A 21,183-nucleotide genomic window follows, 5' to 3' on the forward strand; every position below is an offset into this window, starting at 1 on the left:
ACCTTTCAACAGGACTTGGCACCTGCACACAGTGCCAAAACCACCAGCACCTGGTTCAAGGACCATGGTATCCCTGTCCTTGATTGGCCAGCAAACTCGCCTGACCTTAACCCCATAGAAAATCTATGGGGTATTGTGAAGCGGAGGATGCAATACGCTAGACCCAACAATGCAGAGGAGCTGAAGACGACTATCAGAGCAACCTGGGCTCTCATAACACCTGAGCAGTGCCACAGACTGATCGAGTCCATGCCACGCCGCATTACTGCAGTTATTGAGGCAAAAGGAGCCCCGACTAAGTATTGAGTGCTATACATGCACATTCTTTTCATGTTCATTCTTTTCAGTTGGCCAACATTAGAGAAACAAACATTTTTTCATTGGCCTTTAGAATATTCTAATTTTCTGAGATACCAGATTTGATGTTTTCATTGGTTGTCACCTATAAATATCAAAATTAAACGTAATAAACATCGGAAATACATTGGTCTGTGTGCATTGCATGAATATAATGTACAAGTTTCACGTTTTGAATGGAATTACTGAAATATTTTCAACCTTTTGATGATATTCTAATTTACTGGCCAGCACCTGTATTTAAATCGGGTGTGCTGAAGCAGAGACACAGATAACATGCAGGGCAGTGGGCCCTGAGGACCAGGGTTGGGGAACACTGCTTTAAACTGCTCTGAGGTTTTTTACCAGCTGGTGTCAAACTACAAATACAGGTGCTGCAGCGTTAGCTAGCCGGAGACACGACGACCTCTCAAGTTCACTGATTGTGAACAGCAACTACTTCCCTTTTTTGTTTTTTTAAGGAGGAAAACTGACAATCTTCCAGCAGGCTGTGAATTAAATCTGTTTCCGTGTAACCTTCCTTCCAACATGATGACCTGGGGTCCAGCATGTTTTAGCTCCAACACACCTAATTGATTGGTTGATTCACCTGTTCATCAAGCTATCAAGCTCTTGTGAAGCCTGCTAATCATCTACTGATTTGAATCAGGTGTGTCTGAACAGGTAACAAACTAAAATTAGCTGGATAGCAGCACTCCAGGACCAGGGGTGTTTCTCAATGTCAAGGCACCTGGCCTTGTGAGGCCAGGCGCCTTGCTTATGAGGACACTCCTTCCTTGGTCAAAGAAAACGGTTAAATGGAAGTGACTTGCATCACGTGACCGTGGCTTCCACGGCGGTCACGTAACGCCATGTGACACGGGAGATAACGTTATATTTTATATGTATTAGTTTCAGTATAAATATATAACGAGCCTTTTACTTTTTAAATTGTGTATATGTTTATTAAATAAAAAATATAAGTGAGTTGCTACCCGCTAGCCACCGAAGATGCAACTACTAAGCAACTAACCAACAATAGATAACTTATTTGGATCTAAAAAACATTTTAAATTAGCTGACTTACTTTTAAACTTGAAAACTGTCCCCGATGTAGCTGCCGGCTTCTGATCCGCCGTCCTTTTGAAAATACCGTGGTGTATTCTGGGTAATTTTTGACCAAGGCTAGGCTACAAGACATCTCCCATGTATCCTTGCTCAGCTAGCTAAACAGCTAACAAACGGAGAACACACGCCTCGGTAGAACATGAACATTGGAACACGTCTTGGCAGCTCCCGATGACGTATCTCCTAGGCAACTGGGGCGGGGCCAAGGCATCAAGGCAAGGTTCTTTGGCATTGAGAAACACCCCAGGATTGCCTTACATTGCATTAAAGATCAAAGGTCAAGGTCATGGCATTTGACCTTTACTTTACATTAGACTGTTTCGTGATGGCTAAGGTTGCTTGGGCATCCAGTTAGGATGCTTCCTGGACGCCTCCCTGGTGAGGTTTTCCGGGCACGTCCAAACGGGAGAAGGCCTAAAGGAAGACTCAGGACATGCTGATCTCTCGCAGCTGGCCAGGGAACGTCAGGATTCCCCCGGAGGAGCTGACCCAAGTGGCTGGGGAGAGGGAAGTCTGGGCCTCCCTGCTTAGGCTACTGCCTCTGCGGCCTGAGACTGGATAAGTGGCCGAAAATGGATGGATGTTTTGTGATTATTTCACTGTATCGTACATGTTGATCCGTTGAGGAAAAAAACAACGAATCATTATATACCAAACCTAAAGCTCAAAGTAGATTATATTACTAGTTTGTAAATGCTGACAACAAATAAGTTCACTAAACAAGAAGATTTTTTGCATTTGTCCTTATCCGATATGTGGGATAAGCTGTTTGGAGTCTCATCAAATCCTAAGAAGCCAGAAGAGAATTAAGGAAAAGTCTAAACTTCTAAAACCACCTTCATGGTGAAAGCTGCTCCTCCTCCTCTTCCTCCTCCTGTAGACTAAACAGTGAGTGTCACTTCTTCATGAAACTGTAGGTGAGATTCCAAGTTTATGGAGACATCTAAGCGAGCTGCCTACAAAGTCTCATTCCAGATGGATGTTTTTCCACTTCAGTAATGACTGAGTAACTCAAGCTGGTCCCTGAAGGATTTGATGTCTTGACGTTGTCTTCTTACAGGCTGCTGCTTCCACTGGACCTGCACTCAGATCTCTTGAATGATTTGTTTGCATAGATTTAAGCAAAGAAAACAAATTTCATGTACGTTTTCTTAGAGACCATTTGTGCTGTGTCTGTGTAATGGTCCTATATAGTAAAGAGGAGTTTTTATTACTTAAATATAACCCATAGATTGTAATTGTCCCAGGATTACGGGGCTGCATGTGATGTGGCATGGAGGTGTGGGTGTAAATTGGGGTTCCTGCCCACCTTTCCTTTGGTTATAATCACTTTTTCGTGTGTGTCTTGTATGGACAGCTACGTAGGTGCTTGTATTCTCATGATAGATTTTTTTTGTGAAACCACTGAAATAAAAAAAAGGTGAATTACCCATTTGTTTACATTCTTTTGCTTTCTTATGATTCTTCATGAGTGTGGCGGGAAAATATTTATCTGTATTGAAAGTGTTCTCCCCTTTTAATCAAGGTTTTTCTCTTTCTCTGTCATTTCTTTTCTAGATGTTCTTGAGTTGCCCAGTTGTGTTGGTTTCTCACCCCCTTCGAGTCCCAACCCAACCAAGAAGAGCAGCTCCATCAACTGGTCCTTCCCAGACAAGATCAAGTCCCCACGCACCGTCAGGAAGATCTCCATGAAGATAAGCCGGAAGCTCAGCGTCAAAGGGACCCAAAGCAGCGTCACGAGCAGCAACGGCAGCAGCCAGCCGGAGCCGAGGGCCCATTCTCCTCGGGCTAACGGCAGCAGGTCTGAGGCCACCACCCAGACTTCAGGACCACCTCGGTTAGCCTCGTCCGGGGGTGGGCAGGCAGGCCGTAACGTGATCTCGCGCTACCACCTGGATAGCAGTGTGTCCACGCAGCACAGCTTCAATAAGAAGAAAAGCAATGGCAGCTCAAAGTCTGCCAGTAAAGGCGGTTATCTCAGTGACGGCGACTCACCAGAGCTAGTGGCAAAGTCTGGGAAACACAGCTCTTCAGAGGGTAAGGGCAGGAAAGGAAGAGAGCTGGAGGGGATTGGAAGCTCCAGAGTCAACGGGACAGAGCTGGACATTGATGCTTTTCGTCATTACAGCTTCACCGAGCAGCCCAAGTGTAGCCATTACATCTCTGGACTGATGAACCTCCACTTTTATGGTGCAGAGGACCTAAAACCTCCACGCGTTGACTCTCGAGATGTCTACTGCGCCATCCAGGTGGACTCCGTTAACAAAGCCCGCACCGCCCTCCTCACATGTCGAACGTCCTTCCTGGACATGGACCACACCTTCAACATTGAGCTTGAGAATGCCCAGCACCTGAAGCTGGTGGTGTTCAGCTGGGAGCCCACGCCAAAACGCAACCGCGTGTGCTGCCACGGCACGGTGGTGCTTCCCGCGCTCTTCAGGGTGACGCGCACCCACCAGCTGGCAGTGAAGCTGGAGCCGCGGGGTCTGATCTACGTCAAGCTGAACTTGATGGAGCAGTGGCAGAACTCACTGGACGGCGGGCCGGGCGGAGACAGAGATCCTCAGGTGTTTGGCATGGAGGCGTGGCGAGTGGTAGAGAGGGAGGGCACGGGACTGATGGTGCCGCTGATCATAAGCAAATGCATCAATGAGATCGAGAAGAGAGGCTGCCAGGTGAGTGTGGGAAGTTTGGTTTTTACCTTCCTGTAATTTGCTGCTGAAAGGTGGACCATGATATTTTTGCCCATATGAAGGTGTGCTCAAAATTTGCGAAGGACCTCATGAACCACTGGACTGATTTTATTGTTGTCAGGAAACATTTTTTTGGAAGTACATCCAAAACTTGTTAGCTTGATGTTCAGTGTTGGGAGTAACGGCGTCTAAGTAAAACGGCTCTACTAACAGCATTTTTTTCAGGTAACAGAGTAATCTAATTAATTACTTTTCCAACTGTTGCAACATCATTAAAGTTACTGGGCATGTAAAGTGGTACGTAGAGGCCGACCGATATGGTTTTTTAAGGCCGATGCCGATACAGATTTTTAAAGAATTTTGTTACCGATGGCCGATATCTAAAGCTAATTATTAAGGCCGATATATTTACATTTTAGCAGCACATTGATTGTGAAAGACAACCGAACACTTACTGTGTGCTACATAAATTAAATAAGACAATACATTTATTGAACTTCAAATATAAAACTAACTGTAAATAGCTTTAAAAAATGGTGTGTTGGGGTTCTTCGGGTCCTTTCTTCAGTCTAGTAGTGGCAGTTGGCCACACAAGTGCCTGATTTATTAACTTTTTTTTATCTGCTTTTAAAAATAATTTCGGCCGATATAGAAAAAATTCAATATATTGGCCTCTAGTGGGGCGTTACTACAATGTAGTTAAATGAAGCGGCACGTTGTCAGGCCTTCTGACAGCCACACCAGTGATGTGTTGGTCGTGTACGAAACGGCTCTTTGGAGCCAGCTTCTTCTTTGAGGAGCCAGAGTGAGCGACACAGGCTCCTCCATCCTATCCTGAGCCGGTAAGAAACGGCAAACAAAGTAATTTGTAACTATAACTTATTATTATTTATTATTATTTATTTATTTAACTTATGTTTTTCAGGAGGATAAACTGCTTGAGATGTAACATCTCGTTTTCGAGCAGGTCCTCCTACAACACAACCAATAACAAATAAGGTGGCAGAGTTAGAAAGTTGTAACAGAAATAAAAAAAAAAAAAAAAAAAGGGGAAAGTAAATAATAGTAAAATCAACGATATGTATAAATGTATATATATACACACGTAAATATAAACACATAAGCAAGGATACATAGATACCAACAAGTGTACATACGTACATACATACCTATATACCAAATTAAATTAAATAAAACTGCTGTGAGGCACTCAAAGAGAAATAAGGGCAAGAAATTACATTGTAAATAAACCTAAAGTGAAGTAGTATCCCAATTGAATACAAAGTTTGGCAACGAAATACAGCATGTTAGCCATTGAATGCACAAAATCATCATAGTAAAGATTAAACAAAGCAACTACAGCTTGGCTTTACATAAGCATAAACAGTGCGGGAAAATTTACGAATTGTTGAGATGGATCTTAATTCAGCGGGTAATTTATTCCAGTCCTGAGGAGCTTTAACACAAAAGGCGAGTCTACCCACCTCCTTTTTAAAACGAGGAACAACAAATGATGGAAGAGTAGTTAAGCGGGTTGAATACAAGGAATCAATGGGAACCAAAAGTGTTTTTAGATAAAGTGGAAAATCAAAATAAATGCACTTAAACATAAATATCAACCAATGAAATTGTCGTCTAGCTTTTAAAGGAAGCCAACCAAGAAGATCATACATATAACAATGATGAGTGTTAAATGAACACCGCAAAATAAAACGACACAAACTGTTATAGACGACATCAAGAGACCGCAGGCTAGAAACTGTTGAGTTTTGGTATAAAATATCAGAATAATCAATGATCGGTAACAGAAGCTGAGTGACGATGCACTTTCGTACAATAGGTTCAAAGCAATTTATTGAGTTATAAAGGATACGTAAACACCGTGTGACCTTAAGACATGTTGTGTGAATGTGAAATTTAAAAGACAGCTCTGGCTCTAGCCAAACTCCTAAATATTTCATTTTAACAGACGGTTGAACCGGGGAGGAATCCAAAAAATAAAGATTAAGAGTCCTGTCACTGTCAGATAGAGTTCTACTTCTGTGAAACAGCATGGAGTAAGTCTTAGATTTATTTAAAAGAAGTTTGTTCTGCGTTAGCCAGAGCTGCACCTCGTCAAAATTAGGCTGAATAGCTTCTTGTAATTCGGATTTACTCGACTTAGAACAGTATAAGACTGTGTCATCTGCATATAACTGAACAGAACAGGATCTGCAGCACTGTGGTAAATCATTAATAAAAATTGAAAATAATAATGGCCCAAGTGAGGAGCCTTGGGGAACACCTCTGATGACACCACGCATGTTTGAATCAGAACCATTAAAGGAAACAAATTGAGAACGATGATGAAGAAAAGAACTAAACCACAGTAGAGACGGCCTTGACAGACCAAAAGCATATAATTTATCTAAAAGTAGATAGTGATTGACGAGGTCAAAGGCTTTTGTTAAATCAAGAAAAATCGCACCACCAAACAAATTATTGTCAAAACCAGAATAAATGTCATTAGAAAATTTGAGCAGTGCAGTAGTTGTCGAGTAGTTTTTTCTGAACCCCGATTGGTACTGTGATAGTAGGTTGTTATCCTCTAAGTATTTAGATAGTTGGATAAAAACCAGTTTTTCAAATACTTTAACAACTGTATTAATTATAGCAATGGGTCTATAGTTATTAGGTTCAGATGTATCATTTCCTTTATGCAGTGGTATTATTTTAGTACATTTCCAAGCTTTTGGAACAGAACATGAGTTAATTGAATGATTAAAAAGAATAGATAATGGTAAGGCTAGAACATCAGCAGCTATCCTAACAAAGCGACTCTCAATGCCATCTGGACCTGCAGCATTCCCACTAGAGAGAGACAGTATAACTTTACGCACTTCCTCAGAACGAATTTCAGAAAAAGAAAATCCACTGGAGCAACAGTGAGGCAGGGTGTAAGACCCATGATGTTCTGCAGAGGCAGGGAGAGGAGAGGAAGCAAAGTGCTTACTGAATGCTTCAGCAATTTCAGCCGGGTCATTAATAAGACTCCCATTAACATTCAGATGTGAGATTTTAACATTAGTTTTCCCCCTCAGGTCTTTAATTTTATCCCAGAAGCGCTTAGGGTTATTGATATCCTTATGCAAAGCATTCTTATAAAAATTAGCTTTAGCATTCCTAGTCTGGGTAGTACAGAAGTTCCTTAGTTTTCTATAAACTGTCCAATGCTCATGCAGATTGCTAAGTTTTGCTACTTTCCACGCTTTGTCGCGCTTCTTAAATAAAGCAATTAAATCATGAGAAATCCAAGGCAAATGGCTGCCCTTAATTTTTACACTGACCCAAGGAGCATGTTTATCAAGAACCTGCATGAACTGAGAGTGGAAAAATGCCCAAGCATCATTAACATCAGGTATAAGAAACAATCTATTCCAATTAAGAGAATGCAGCTCCTGTAAATACTGATCAGTATTAAAAGTATGCAAGTCACGAAGTCTGATCATCTTAGCTGGTGTATGTGGTAAAGATATTTTCCAGAAGCAAAAAATAACAGAATGATCACTAAAACAGTTGGGCAAAATGCCATAATCAGAAAATCTGTCTGGGTGAGTTACTAATATCCAGTCAATGAGAGAAGAGTTTGTGGCACAAGTCCTAGTTGGCTCTGAGACCAGCTGTGTCAGATTTGAGCTATTTAAAAGAATACGTTCTGGAAGAGTAGATTCATCAAGCCAGTTAAGATTGAAGTCGCCAAGTAAGATCAATTCCATTGAGTCCCCCAACGAATCAACCGTTGCTAGTAAATTTTGTATTGCTTCAAGTCTAGGGGAGGAGGGGGGGCGATAGATGTTGCCAATTATAATGTGCTTATTTCCATTAAAATAAATTTTAGTAAAGATGGCTTCGAAGTGAAGTGGTTTGACTGTCGGGACAATAACCTGAGACTGCAGACTAGAGGAGACATAAGTGGCAACCCCGCCACCCCTTGTCCCTCTATCCATTCTATATAAAACAAAGTTGTCAAGAGAAATATCATTGTCAGAAATGTTATCATTCAACCATGTCTCAGACAACGTAATTATTTTTGGTTCATTATAACCAAGCCATGCTTTTAATAAATCAGTTTTAGGAAATAAGCTTCTTATATTGAGATGGATTATGTGTAAACCTTTACCCATAACAAGAAAAACGAGGTACAAAAATAACCCTCACAGCAGGCAGATACAGAAGAAAATCTAAAACAAAAATAAACAGAAAAAAAAGAACAAAATATAATAAAATTACACGGAAATTAAATGAGTTATCACTCATAGTCCAGAAAGTCTCAGATCTGAGCCCATGGCCTGCAACCTGCTCAAAGCACAGCCACCTAAACTAATAAAGATTGCCATAACTCAACAAGGTGGCTGGATTTTATCAATATAAGTAAATAAGAATAAAGTAAGGATAATTTGACCTTAGACGAAATTTGATTTCACCGAACAAGAGGAGAAGCAAAAACAAAAAGGAATTACCTGCTCTGCGGAAGAGCCAGAATTAGAATAATAAAAGAAAGAGGAAAGTCACAAGTCCGCCATCCGCAGGTGCTCGTACACCCAAAACCTCTCAGGGCATCTCAACCCAAAGAGTCCAGGTGACTTTCAGCAGCCACTGGGTCTGTAAAAAGCAGATGATCACCATCAGAGATTATCTTGATGCTTGCAGGATAAAGAAGAAAAGCTTGTAGTCCCAAGGCGCGAGCCCGGTTCAAAACCGGGAAGCAGCGGCGTCTCCGACGAGCTGTTTCATCGCTGAAATCAGCAGCAAATCGAACCGATTTACCAGCCACCAGCACCTCAGACTTCCTTGCCAGAGCCAGGATCCGATCCCTGTCATTCGCTCGGAGAAAACAGACCACCAAGGTCCGAGGAGACCCTGACGCGCCAGGTTGTCCAACCCGCCGCGCCCGAGTTATATCAGGAGAAGATCCCGCCAGCTCTGGGAACCACACCAACAAGTTGCTCCTAAGATAGGATAGAGCATTGTTGAGCTCAATCCCTTCCTTTAAATTGAGGATCCGGATATTATTCCTTCTACTTTGATCATCGAGGGCAGCAATCTTCCTCTGTAGTTTCTGCAGGTCTGCGCTCTGAGCCACGGAAGCGTCCTCCACGCACCGCACCCTTTTTTGGAGTAAGGTGGTGATTTGTTTTTGAGTTTCAAGCTCTTGTGTGTGCTTGTCAAGTGTAGATCGAATTGAGTCAAGTTGAGAATCAAGACTATCAAACCGATCTTTGGCATGTTTTTCTGCTTTGTCAAAAAACTTTTGAAGAGTAGACTCCAAAGTCTCCTTGTTCAGGACTTCCAGTGACACGTCAGCAGCGTCGTCGTCAGAGCCCTTAATTTGATCTTTCTGCTGGCGCTTAGGAGGCATTTTTATCAGAAATATGGCTTAGTCAATCACCTTTTTTCCAATCCTTCAAAAAAGGCCTTAAATTCAAGTACCAAATGCAAAAAGGTCAAAAATCCAGGTAGTTAATTAAATAAGGCAGGAGAGACCGCAGGCACACAACCACTCACTCCGCCATCTTGTTTGACCCAGATTACTTTTTAACGAGAGTATTCTAGTGAAGGTTCTCAGTCATTCAATCAATCAATCAAGCAAATTTTATTTGAATAGCACCTTCTACAACATTATCCGAAGCCCAAGGTGCTGAACAACATCATTAAAAGAAAAACATTCCCAATACATGGGCATAAAAGCAGGATAAAAACATAAAATCGTAATTCAGGTCATTGTAATCCAAAAGGGTTTAGATGAAGGCAACCGTTGAAAACGTTTACTGCTTCTCAACCGAGGAGTGGGTGAGATGCCCAACACTGCTGATGTTACAGTTCCAGCTTCCATCCCCCGTCTTATCTGAGCTTCGTACTGGAATATTTTTTAGTTTACTTAAACCACAGTAGCTAAACACTGACCAGTTAACATTTGTACGCATAACATGTTTGGGTATAAAAACCTATAATAAAACTTTGGCTCTGACGTGAAGCACATATCCATTTTTCTCTCCTCACTGTAACGTTGTGAGATTGGGGTGTTAAATTATGACCAATAAGATGTGATAATTCTATATAAATATAGAATATCAACCTGATTGATCTTTGAATATTAACCAGAAGAATTTAGGATTCTTTGCTTATTCAGTGACCATAAACACACTTCGTATTAATTCAGACAGAGTCAAGTATATAATTATAAATGATCTTTATTTTCTAGACTAATTATAATACATGACAAGCTATGATTAACAATATGTGATGGATGTATATGTGATGTGTGATAATGGTGTAAAGTAGATGTAAATCAGAACCTTTGTATCTGGAAGAAACTGAGTTCTGGGTGTAAAATAATTTGGTCTGCTATAAACTAGAGAGTTGATTATTATTAGAATGGAATCAGATGCGATCTTGTTGTGTCTACGTACCCTTATGGAGACCCTCTTTTGGATCCGAGATGTCGGGGGGTCAGGTGACCCCAAGGCATCGGAGTTTGTAGATTAAAGGCAATACGACCAGGTCAGTCCAGAGTCGTCTCCCGGATCACAACAGTCATGAATGTTGTTCCGTCTAAAAATGGACTCTTGATCCCGGTTTCACACTGCAAGCATGAGCAGAACGGAACGGCAGCGAAGCGGCACCGCTTCAAATAGAATCCAATTATAGTCTATGGAGTGTTTCAAAGCAGCCGCGACGAGGCAATTTCCAGGTGCGTCTCAGAAGCAGCATGCCGCGCCACGCCACTAAAGATAGGATCGAGTCCTATTTTTTTCCGCGAGCCGCATCTGGGACACGACAATTTCTGCAGTTCACATAGTGCGAGACAGGAAACAACACGGTTTCAGTGTAAAATCCCTGGTTATTTTCAAAATAAAATGCAACGTTGCGATGTTATATATAACTTACATCAGTACGTGTGATCGAACGGCTTTGTTTACCACCAGTTTCTTTCAAGAAGTGCAACGGTGTGATTCCTCGCGGGGGTTGTGATCTCTCGATGAGGAAGGTGTCGGAAGTCTCGAGGGATTTTAGAGTCTCGCGGGTACAGAGAGGCGCAGCGAGGAAGCCGTGCCGCGGCCAAGACTCTCCCGGTGTGAAAAGGGCCGCTTTGAAGTTCGTGAGTGAGCCGCTCCACTGCCGTTCCGTTCCGCTGATGCTTGCAGTGTGAAACCGGGGTAAGGAGTCCTAGCTGTGTCAGCTTTGCAGCGTGCAAACAGGTTTTGACTGTATGCCAAAGAGATGTATCAAAAGAGGCTGGTTCCGGATTGGTCACTCCGGAGTGTCAGCTGGAAACAAACTTACTGAGTAGCTCAGCAGTCACTCTAGTTTCAGTAATCTTGAGTTTATCATTTCTGCAAATCAGAATTTGACATGTTTGTTGATGTTACCAACATCCCTCAGAAACCACACCTTCATCAGATACAAGGTTTCTAACTCGGTGGATAAATCACCTTTAAACTTATGTGAGCTGTGACCTTGACCATAATGTATATCTTATGAACATTGTGTATGAGTGTAGATAACGATTCACTTCACAAATCAAACATTACTGATCATAACATATAAATCTTTCAGTGTAATAATAGTATTCATTTCACTTCACTGAATTAGGCGCAGATTATCCAGACATTAATATTATTATGATATAACATCTGGCTCATTCAACCATATGTTTATTTAATGATTATTTAACTTATGAGTTATAAAAGTTCATTTTTCATGAGAGTGTGCAATCCTGCAGTCTTATCAAAAGAAAGCTTTGTTTGGGAACATAGGCTGACAATCTTGTCTTCACGGAATGTCAACAAGCACTGCAGAAACTTCCGGGTGTCGGCACATAGTGCCGAAAATCCCCTTAGAAAATGGAATTATATCAGTAGATGACTTGTCACCGTGTAGGTCAATATATAGGTGAAAAGTGACCCTTTCTGGACGTTACATCACTGATCAACGGGGCTGCCGTGGGCTCCTCTCCCATCCCAGAGCCCTCACATCAGGGGGTGAGTCGTCACAATGCTGCCAAGCTCAAGAATATTATTACTCACAAATCCAGGACACCATCACTCTGTGATTCTGTAGCCTCCTTTAGCGCTCTCAAACAAGCGTAGGCCGCACTGAGGTTCACTTTGGTTTTAGTTCACCTTCAAGTCTTCAATAACACAGGAAAAGTCACTAGTAACTTTTTTGGAAAAACTGGAGGAGCGTAAGAACTCGTGGGCGATGATGGCTCAGGGGTTTGGAGATTGCCCTTTAATCGGTTGGTTGCCAGTTCAAAACCAGGTTCCGTCCATGCCCTCTTTGTGTCTTTGGGCGAGACACTTTACACTCCTTGCCTGCTGGTGGTGGTTGAAAGAACTGGTGGTGCCAGTTCTCGGCAGCCTTCCTTCTGTCCCAGGGCAGCTGTGGTCACATTGTAGCTCATCACCACTACCGTGTGAATGACTGTGTGAATGGATGAATGTGTAGCTTTGGAGTCCTCTGACCCAGAAAGACGCTATACAAGAACAGGTCATTTAAAGAGCAAGTCACCCCCAAATCAACTTTTTTTGGCTGATAAACTACAAAAACAAGTGTCTAATTGTGCTGTAGACACGTGTAGTTAATAATTTGACACTTTAGTGCATCTTAGTTAAAATTTAAATATTCTGCCTAAAACTGTCAGTGTTGCGCCGTCGTCATGTAAAAACTCTGCACTGTATTCGAATTTAAATCTGCCATCGCTATTGGCTAAGAGGTATGCTATGATGTTAACTGGTACATTATCATGTCACAATGTTGATGTGGGCCTGTGTGTGTGTATGTGTTAGCGGCTCCGCCCTCTTGGTCTGCCAGGCAACAGCATTTGTTGCATTTTTCAAACATGAAGTAAGTTTCTTGTAGGAGGTGACTTGCTCTTTAACAATCGTTATCATAAATATGGCAACAAAGTCACAAGGTTGGGCATCCTGACCTGGACAAACAAGTGACCTGCTGCAGAGGAAACCGGTGTAGAAATGCCCCTAAAACTTTTAGAGAACTAAACCTTTTCTGTTTTATGCATCCTTCTTGTTTATAATATTTTCTTGCTTTAAATTTGAATGACGTGAGTTATTTATCCACTCCTTCATAAAAATGTAAATTTCCTTTCTATGCCTCGTCAGTCTCATCAAGTCTGGCTCTGAAAACCCTCGATTATCACGGCCAAATGACAAATTGTGTGCCTCAAACAAAAATGGATTGAATTTCGAATGAAAAGACGGCTGGAAGGATACACGTGTATAATGTGCTTTTTGAATGACAGTGGAAGAATAGCTGGAGAAACAATCCCACCTCATCTCAGCATCCTTTTGGCGCTGTGTGCCGTGAGATGAGTGCTCGCCCTGCAGCCAGTAATGATGCTGAGTGAAAAGGGAGGTTGCGTGCATCACGGTTTCAGAGTTTCTGCCCTCCTGAGGCGACAGCGACTCCTATTCATTGAGGAGAATAACTCATGATGTGGTCGCATGATGGGGCAGCAAACGTTCTGCTGGATCACGTGATCATCTCTTATTTTGTTTCTTTTTTCTTGTTAAAACTTGACAGTGCAGTAATGACAGCAGAGTAACCTTCCTTTTTAATGAGCAGCTGTAAAAGTGTTGGAGCGCTGTTCTTGAATGATTACTTCTGTGGTGGGGGTATTAAGGGGGAAGTGCCATAAGCTCTGGGCGCCTGGGGCTAGCAGGTAAACATTAGGCCTCTCTCAAGAGCCTGTCAACCAAATCACACGCTCCCTCCAGAGCCGTGTCCAGGACTTTTAAAATGGGGTGGCCCATGTGGGGCACTTGTTTATGCATGGATGGCACCAATGGTTATGCTTATTTATTTATTTACACAAATCGTTTATTTATTTTTTTACTTTATTTTAAATTTTTGAGTTTCACATTGCACAATCACCATTTTTTCTCTTCATCTTCTAGTTTTGTGGTGGTTAGCTAGTCACTTCTTGTTGCATTACTGTCACCAACTGGAGTTGAGTGGGACTAAATACTATTCATATGAATATGAAAAAAAAAATAATAATAATACAGAAATGGCGGGAAAACAGTGCTGCTCTCTGATTGGTTGAGAGTGTTCAACCATTTTCTGTCCAATCAGGATCCAGCACCCAGACATATGACACATCAAATCGACCAGTTTGGTCTCAGAAATCTTGTATTCAATTTTAGATGCATTATCTGTTACCATGGCAACACAAGGAACTACATATCACTTTAACCAAGTCTCATAGGAATGAATATTAAAAAGCTGAATATTGAGCCAATAACTGACTCCTGTTTTTGACCTTTTTGAATTAGCTGTACTTAAAACTAGAAACAAGTTCAATTTGATTGACCGTCAGAAGGTGGGAAAGTGCCCCACTCCCACCCAGCCCCCTGATTGGTTGAGAGAGGTCAATCATCTTCTGGCTAAATGGAATTACACACCCATACGTGTGAGACATCAAATCGATCGGCTAGGCCTAAGGAATCCATCCATCCAACCAACCAGCCAACCAACCAACCAACCAGCCAACCATCCATCCATCCATCCATCCATCCAACCAACCAACTCTATACACTTAAAACTAGCAGCATAGCTGACATTTTAACACTAGTCAGAAGGCAGGAACCGCCCCCTCCTCCTTTGCTGCTCTCTCATTGGCTGAGAGTTTTCAATCATCTTCTGCCTAAAAGGAAATGTGCACCCACACATATGATACATCAATTCAACCTGCTTGGTCCCAGGAGTCTTGTATTAACTTGATATTGTGTTCTGCATTACCATGGCAACGTGCTTAGCAACAACATTTAACAACATTTTAGACACAACAGTATCAACAAACTTTAATATAGAAATGTTATTCAAAGTTTAAAAGAGTCATGTGACATTGTACATTGTTTTGTTAATGCAGACTCCTGTCATCTGTTACCATGGCAACACAAGGAACTACAAATCACTTTAACCAAGTCTCATAGGAATGAATATAAAAAGCTGAATATTGAGCCATTAACAGACTCCTGTTTTTGATCTTTTTGAACTGTTTGTACTTAAAACTAGAAATAAGTTCAATTTGATTGACCGTCAGAAGGTGGGAAAGTGCCCCGCTCCCTCCCAGCTCCCTGATTGGTTGAGAGAGGTTAAATGGAATTACACACCCACGCATGTGGACATCAAATCGATCGGCTTGGCCTAAGGAATCCATCCATCTACATATAAATCCATACATGCTTCTATCCATCCATCCATCCATCCACCCATCCATCCAATAAACCATCTAACATCCATCCAACAATCCATCAGTTATTTCATTCATCCAACCACTCATCCATCCCATATCAAATCTGAACATATGTTAATCTATCAGTTTCAGATATCAGCAAATATTTCTAAATTCAAAGTTCAGCCAATTGTAAAAATGTACCCGTTAAACTATTCTCATTCAAATGCCAGCTATTTAACAGTTCAAATTTCGAGTTTTTAATAAATGTTCAAAGATTAAAGTTTTCTGCTGTTTAGCAATTTTTTTATCCATTCTTCACCTATATTCTGAGCTTTATTACACTTGTTGGTGATTTTTGCTTCTAAATCTTTAAATACGTTCAGCTTATTTTGACAGTTTAGCTTAGTTTCAGCTTCAGTTCAGCTATTCAGCAGCTTCAGCAATCCGTTTCTGAATTCGGCTTATGCTACTCATTTCACAGTTCAACTAAACATAAAAATTAAACTGTTAAACTAGTCCTACTCAAACAACAAGTGTTTAGACATTTTTGCTGTCCAGATTTTTAAATAATGTTCAGATTTCAGTTTTCTGCTGTTTAGGATTGTTTTCTCCGTTCTTCACTTTTTGTGCTTTATTTACATTTTGGTGTTTTTTGCTTCTAAATCTTTCAAAACATTCAGCTCATTTTAACAGTTTAGCTTAGTTTCAGCTTCAGCAATTAGTTTCAGAATTCAGCATATGATGCAAATTTCACAGTTAAGCTAAATGTAAAAATTAAACTGTTAAAATAGTCCTACTGAAATAACAGGTGTTTAGACATTTTAGCTGTCCAATTTTTTTAAACAGTATTCACAGATTTGAGTTCTGCTATTTAGGATTAGTTTTCTTGATTCTTCACTTACTTTTTGTGCTTTTTTTTTTTTTTTTTGCTTCTTGGTGCTTTTTGCTTTCACATCTTTCACTACATTCAGCTCATTTGACAGTTTAGCTTAGTTTCACCTTACTTCAGCCATTCAACAACTTCAGCAATCAGTTACCAAATTTAGCATAAACTGCTAATTTCACAGTTCAGCTAAATGTAAAGATTAAACTGTTAAACTTGGCAAACTGAAATAACAGGTGTTTAGACATTTTAGCTGTCCAGATTTTTATTTAATGTTTACAGATTAAAGTTTTTTTTTGCTATTTAGCATTATTTTTCTCTATTCTTCACTTACTTTTTGTGCTTTATTTGCTTGTTGGTGCTTTTTGCTTCTACATCTTTCAAGACATTCGGCTCATTTTGACAGTTTAGCTTAATTTCAGCTTCAGTTCAGCTGTTCAGCAGCTTCAGCTTACAGTTTCAGCTATCCAGCATTCAAACAGCATTTGTGCAATAAATGCAATTTTTCTAGTTTTGTCTGCCTCTCCGTGCCGTGACTCTTCTGTTAGTCCTTTCTGTCTGTGGATCACCCAGTCTGACATATTTGTGCATAATCTTTTCCACTCACTTACTCTGTTCCATCCTTTCATTCAAGATGGAGAACAGACTTTTCCATCAGTCTCAGTCTCTTTTTAAAGAAGCTTTTAAAATGCAGAATAAGGTTTGGAAAAGAGTGTGGATTTGTAAAAATAAAGCACTAACCTACATACATGTTGTATATGATTAATGGAGTTTACTTATATGCTGAAAACATCAGAAAATGTGGCGTTTTTGGATAAATGGGACCGTTTTGACTGAAAAAGATAAACACGTATGATTTTAGTTGGTATAACTCTTTACAGCATTAAGAACAAAAAGTTATGATGTTTTCAGTGGCTCACACTGCATCGCACGCATTGCTAAAAAATTAATAGTAAGCAGGTGGCTGGATCGTCATTAGGCTGGCGAGGAACCAAATCCAGCTTCAATGCAGCAATAAATCTTGGCACAGCCATCAGAGAGACGAGCAAGCGACGAGCTCAGCCTGACAGCAGCTTTGCCCTGGCGTCAGTCTCACCTTCAGTGTTGACTGGCTAATCGTTAGCTCTCAGGAAGCTCTCGTCCCACCAATTCTTTCGTCACTCAACATATCCAGTCCGGATACTAATGAAAAATGCTGTTTTTTACTTCTGCAGACGTTGCCATTGATGTGTAGGATGTGGGAGAAGCTGTGAGCTCAGAATTCCAACCTTTGTTTATTTCAAATGATTTGGTAGCATACTTTAAACCTACGAGGGCAAATCTGCCAAAAATGTTTTTTCCATGCCTCAACAACCTTCTAACATAGTATGGCTACTATAAATATATTGTGGAGGTAAAAAATGAATAAAGTGATTCTCTCGCATTTGTCTAAAAGCCTCCGCCAATAACATGGCTCAGTCCTAGAGCAACCATTGGACAATCCGGTTGTCGGACTCACTCAACCACACACTCACGTATTTGGTGTGAGGTTCTCCACTCAGTAATATCAGAGAAGGAGAAACAGCTGGCTGCTACGACTTCAACTTTTGGACAAACTACCATAGTCCCTAAAAGAAAAACACAATTTGAAGTGATGGACAACAAAATACATTTTGACCTAGAAAATGGCGCTCTCTTGTTTACTCTGGCAATGCGGGTTCCCATATCAGGTGGATGTGGCCTAGGGTCATGCCCAATGGGAGGGTGAGGTGGGAGGGTCTTTGTTTTTAAAAGCTAGCTTATTTTGCAGATCTGCTACTACAGCCTTTGTGCAGGAATACTGAAAGCCCTCTTGTACCTAGAATAGAGATGCGTTTTGACAAGAATCTGACCATACGATTGATATCACAATACAGGGGAGACGAAAGGACATATTGTGATACTAAAAGCCAGACCGTTTATGAAAATGTTAAGACTGAATATGAATGGGTGAACTTAGGCCAGATATTTCTAAGACACATCCAGGGTTATCGTGAGGTCTTGTTATTTCACCAAAATGAAGGTGGTAAAAACTGCTGCCACCTAGCAGTTGGAGTTTGAATTGCACCACACGAAAGAAATACAGTAAATGTTTGAATGTAAATTCTCAATTAAAAATAGTCAATACTGTGCTTTTAAATATTGATTCAGTGTCATAACACAAAATGTAGTGATATTTCTCTTTGGATTAAAGGGAGACTAGGGAGTTTTGGCTTGCTTTTTTTATTTATTATTATTTATTTTTTTATTTAACAGAACTCAGATTTATTCATAAAGCACTTTTCAAGCAAAGTGCTTCACAGAATTAAAATGACCCCAAATTCTCATAACAGTTTGAAAACTTTAACAGACACACACACACACGCACACACACACAATCACATCAGTAAAAAATTATGTTCGGCTGAGTCCAGATGAGCCAAGTAAGGTAAGGCAAGGAAACGCCGTCAGAGGAGCCGTCTGCCCCGGCAGCATCAGGTCTTCCACAGCAACTAAGTCAGGGTGCTCAGAGGAGGGGGAGCATAGACCCCCACCTCCACTTAAACACTACCTGTAGAGCACCCAGGAATCAACTCGACCACCACCCCTGGGGGCAGAGGGCCCCTACAGAGAAAACACTGGATTAAAATGAGTAAAATATGAAAATAAAAGAGCTAATATAAATGACAAAGGTAAGAAAATAAATAATAAAAAAAATCAAATGGACAATAAAATTATAATACTATTAAATAATAAAACGGTGCTAAAATATAATCATATAAAACATGCATATAATATAATCATGTAAAACGAGAATTAAAACTATAGTAAATACTTAGATAAAAGCTAACCTAAATTGGTGGGTCTTGAGCCTGGACTTAAAAACGTGAACATTCTCTGCAGCCCTGAGTTCCTCTGGCAGCTCGTTCCAGAGGCGAGGGCCGTAATACTGAAAAGACGCCTCGCCGTGAGTGTGTGCCCTGACTTTAGGAATGACCAGGAGACGCCTGCCAGAGGAGCGCAGAGGCCGTTAGGGTTCATATGGTAAAAGCAGTTCTGAGAGATAAGGCCCAAGACCATTAAGACACTTAAAAACCATTAGAAGAACCTTAAAATTCATCCTGAAACATACAGGGAGCCAATGCAATGATTCTAAAGCCGGTGTAATGCGCTCCCGCCTCCTGGTCTTCATCAGGACAGGAACAGGACACATTAATGGACATTTCTGTAAATGCGTCAGTGTTATCTCCAAAGCTAATTTTCAACTGTTGTCACTAAGCAAGATGTATTTTGCCAAACACATAAAAAAATCTATTCATAAAACAAGTATAAAAGGTAAATCTGCATACCCACAACATCATAGATTAAAAGTGATTGCTGTTAAAGATGAGACTGTAGAAGAAGACGCATTTAGCACCCCCTAATGTCCGTTTAGTAGAACCAAGGCAAGACTTATCTCTAGGGGTGCACCATTTGCAGTTTTTGGCTGATCACCGATCTTGGAAGAAAAAAAAACGAGATTGGAGCCGATAGATCGGTGCACCCCTACTTATCTCCTCCCTGTGCGTTAGTCTTTTTAACAGTTGAATTTGAAAGCTGAAGTGTCTCCCCAGCCTTCATTTGTGTCTACAGGTTCACAGATTTCTTTCATCTTGTACAGGTCTGACCTGCAGATATGAGTTTAGCCAATTCTGACTTACCTAAGGCCTGGTGAGCATGACAAGAGAATTTTGACCCGATCCTCGCAACAATCACAAGGATGCACCCAATTAACGTATTGGCACTAAAGATGATCTTATCAGATATTCCTATAGTGTGTGGTGTGTTAAGAGTGCTTTGATCGTAAACTTTTTGGATTGTGTTGCTCCAGTTTTTCCAAAAGCAAACAAGCTTGTTGCCTGTTGAATGTGAAAGAAAGCACTCCCCTTTATCCACCATGTTTGTCTGTACTCCACAGTCATGTTTGATGTCGTAGGATCTGACTGTGAAATCGGTGTGTGGAATCGGTGTGTGTAGTTTTTGCCATGTTGCTTGGAAAATCGGTAAATCCGTGAAAATTTTTTCATCATTTGTGGGGTCGCTCATGTTCTGAAAGTTGCCCCAACGATTTAAAAATCTGCGTTTGAACCGGGCCTTAGACGATTTATTAACCGTAAGCTGCAGATCAACTGCTTGGTAAGCAAATCTTTTATTGAAGCACTGAACCCAAAAAATATACAGACAAAAAGTAGAGTTTTTGATTGGATGATCCATTTTTAAAACACCTGTAAGCATTATTGCAGTCAAATTTACTTCCTCTTCTCTTATTTCTTTGAAGTCTCACAACTGATCCCAGACCAGGAAACTACATCACGTCACTGACATCCACTCTCCTGCTCAGCTCATTCTGTTTGGAGGTCATTGCGCCTGCTTTATTCCACAAATAGGTCTTGGCCGGCGAGGCCTGTTGTGTTGCCCAGCAGCCGTAGTGCACAAGTGCAAGCTCCTCTCTGCTAACAGCTGTTCCCTGCCTGCACTCAGCTCTCCCTCAAAGAGAGAGACTATTTCTTTTTCTGAATGGACTTGTTGTTCATTGTGTGCAGTGACTTTTGTTTACTTCTGCACAAGGCCAAAGCCCTAATCCGCCCTCTCTCCCTCTCATGTGAGTTTTGGAGTGCTGCTCGACCCGGGGAGCCCGGAATTCGTGGCTCTGATGGGACGGGGAGACGTGACAGAGCTCCCACTCGGAGCCGGGCAGACCGGCAGTGTGTGTGTGTGTGTGTGTTCAAGTGTTTCTGTACTGAACTGGACCCGACCCGCCGTTCACAGCCCACTGACTTAACACGTTGCCGGGGCCACCACACCAGTTGATCTGCCATGCCGCATACCAGACGGACACATGTAGGAGAAATCATGGTATGTCTGCA

General features: G+C 41.2%; 1 protein-coding gene across 1 annotated transcript in view; it reads left to right on the forward strand.

Moving 5' to 3' along the window:
- Positions 1–21,183, forward strand: part of syde2 (synapse defective 1, Rho GTPase, homolog 2 (C. elegans)) — a 74,759-nt gene that overhangs the window by 25,361 nt on the left and 28,215 nt on the right. The window contains exon 4 of the mRNA XM_015971027.3: positions 3,022–4,139. Coding sequence (XP_015826513.3) covers positions 3,022–4,139 — 1,118 coding nt within the window. The remainder of the gene's footprint in view (positions 1–3,021; positions 4,140–21,183) is intronic.

The sequence above is a fragment of the Nothobranchius furzeri genome, chromosome 8 (genome assembly GCF_043380555.1).
Source record: "Nothobranchius furzeri strain GRZ-AD chromosome 8, NfurGRZ-RIMD1, whole genome shotgun sequence".
In the NCBI taxonomy this organism is placed as follows: Eukaryota; Metazoa; Chordata; class Actinopteri; order Cyprinodontiformes; family Nothobranchiidae; genus Nothobranchius; species Nothobranchius furzeri.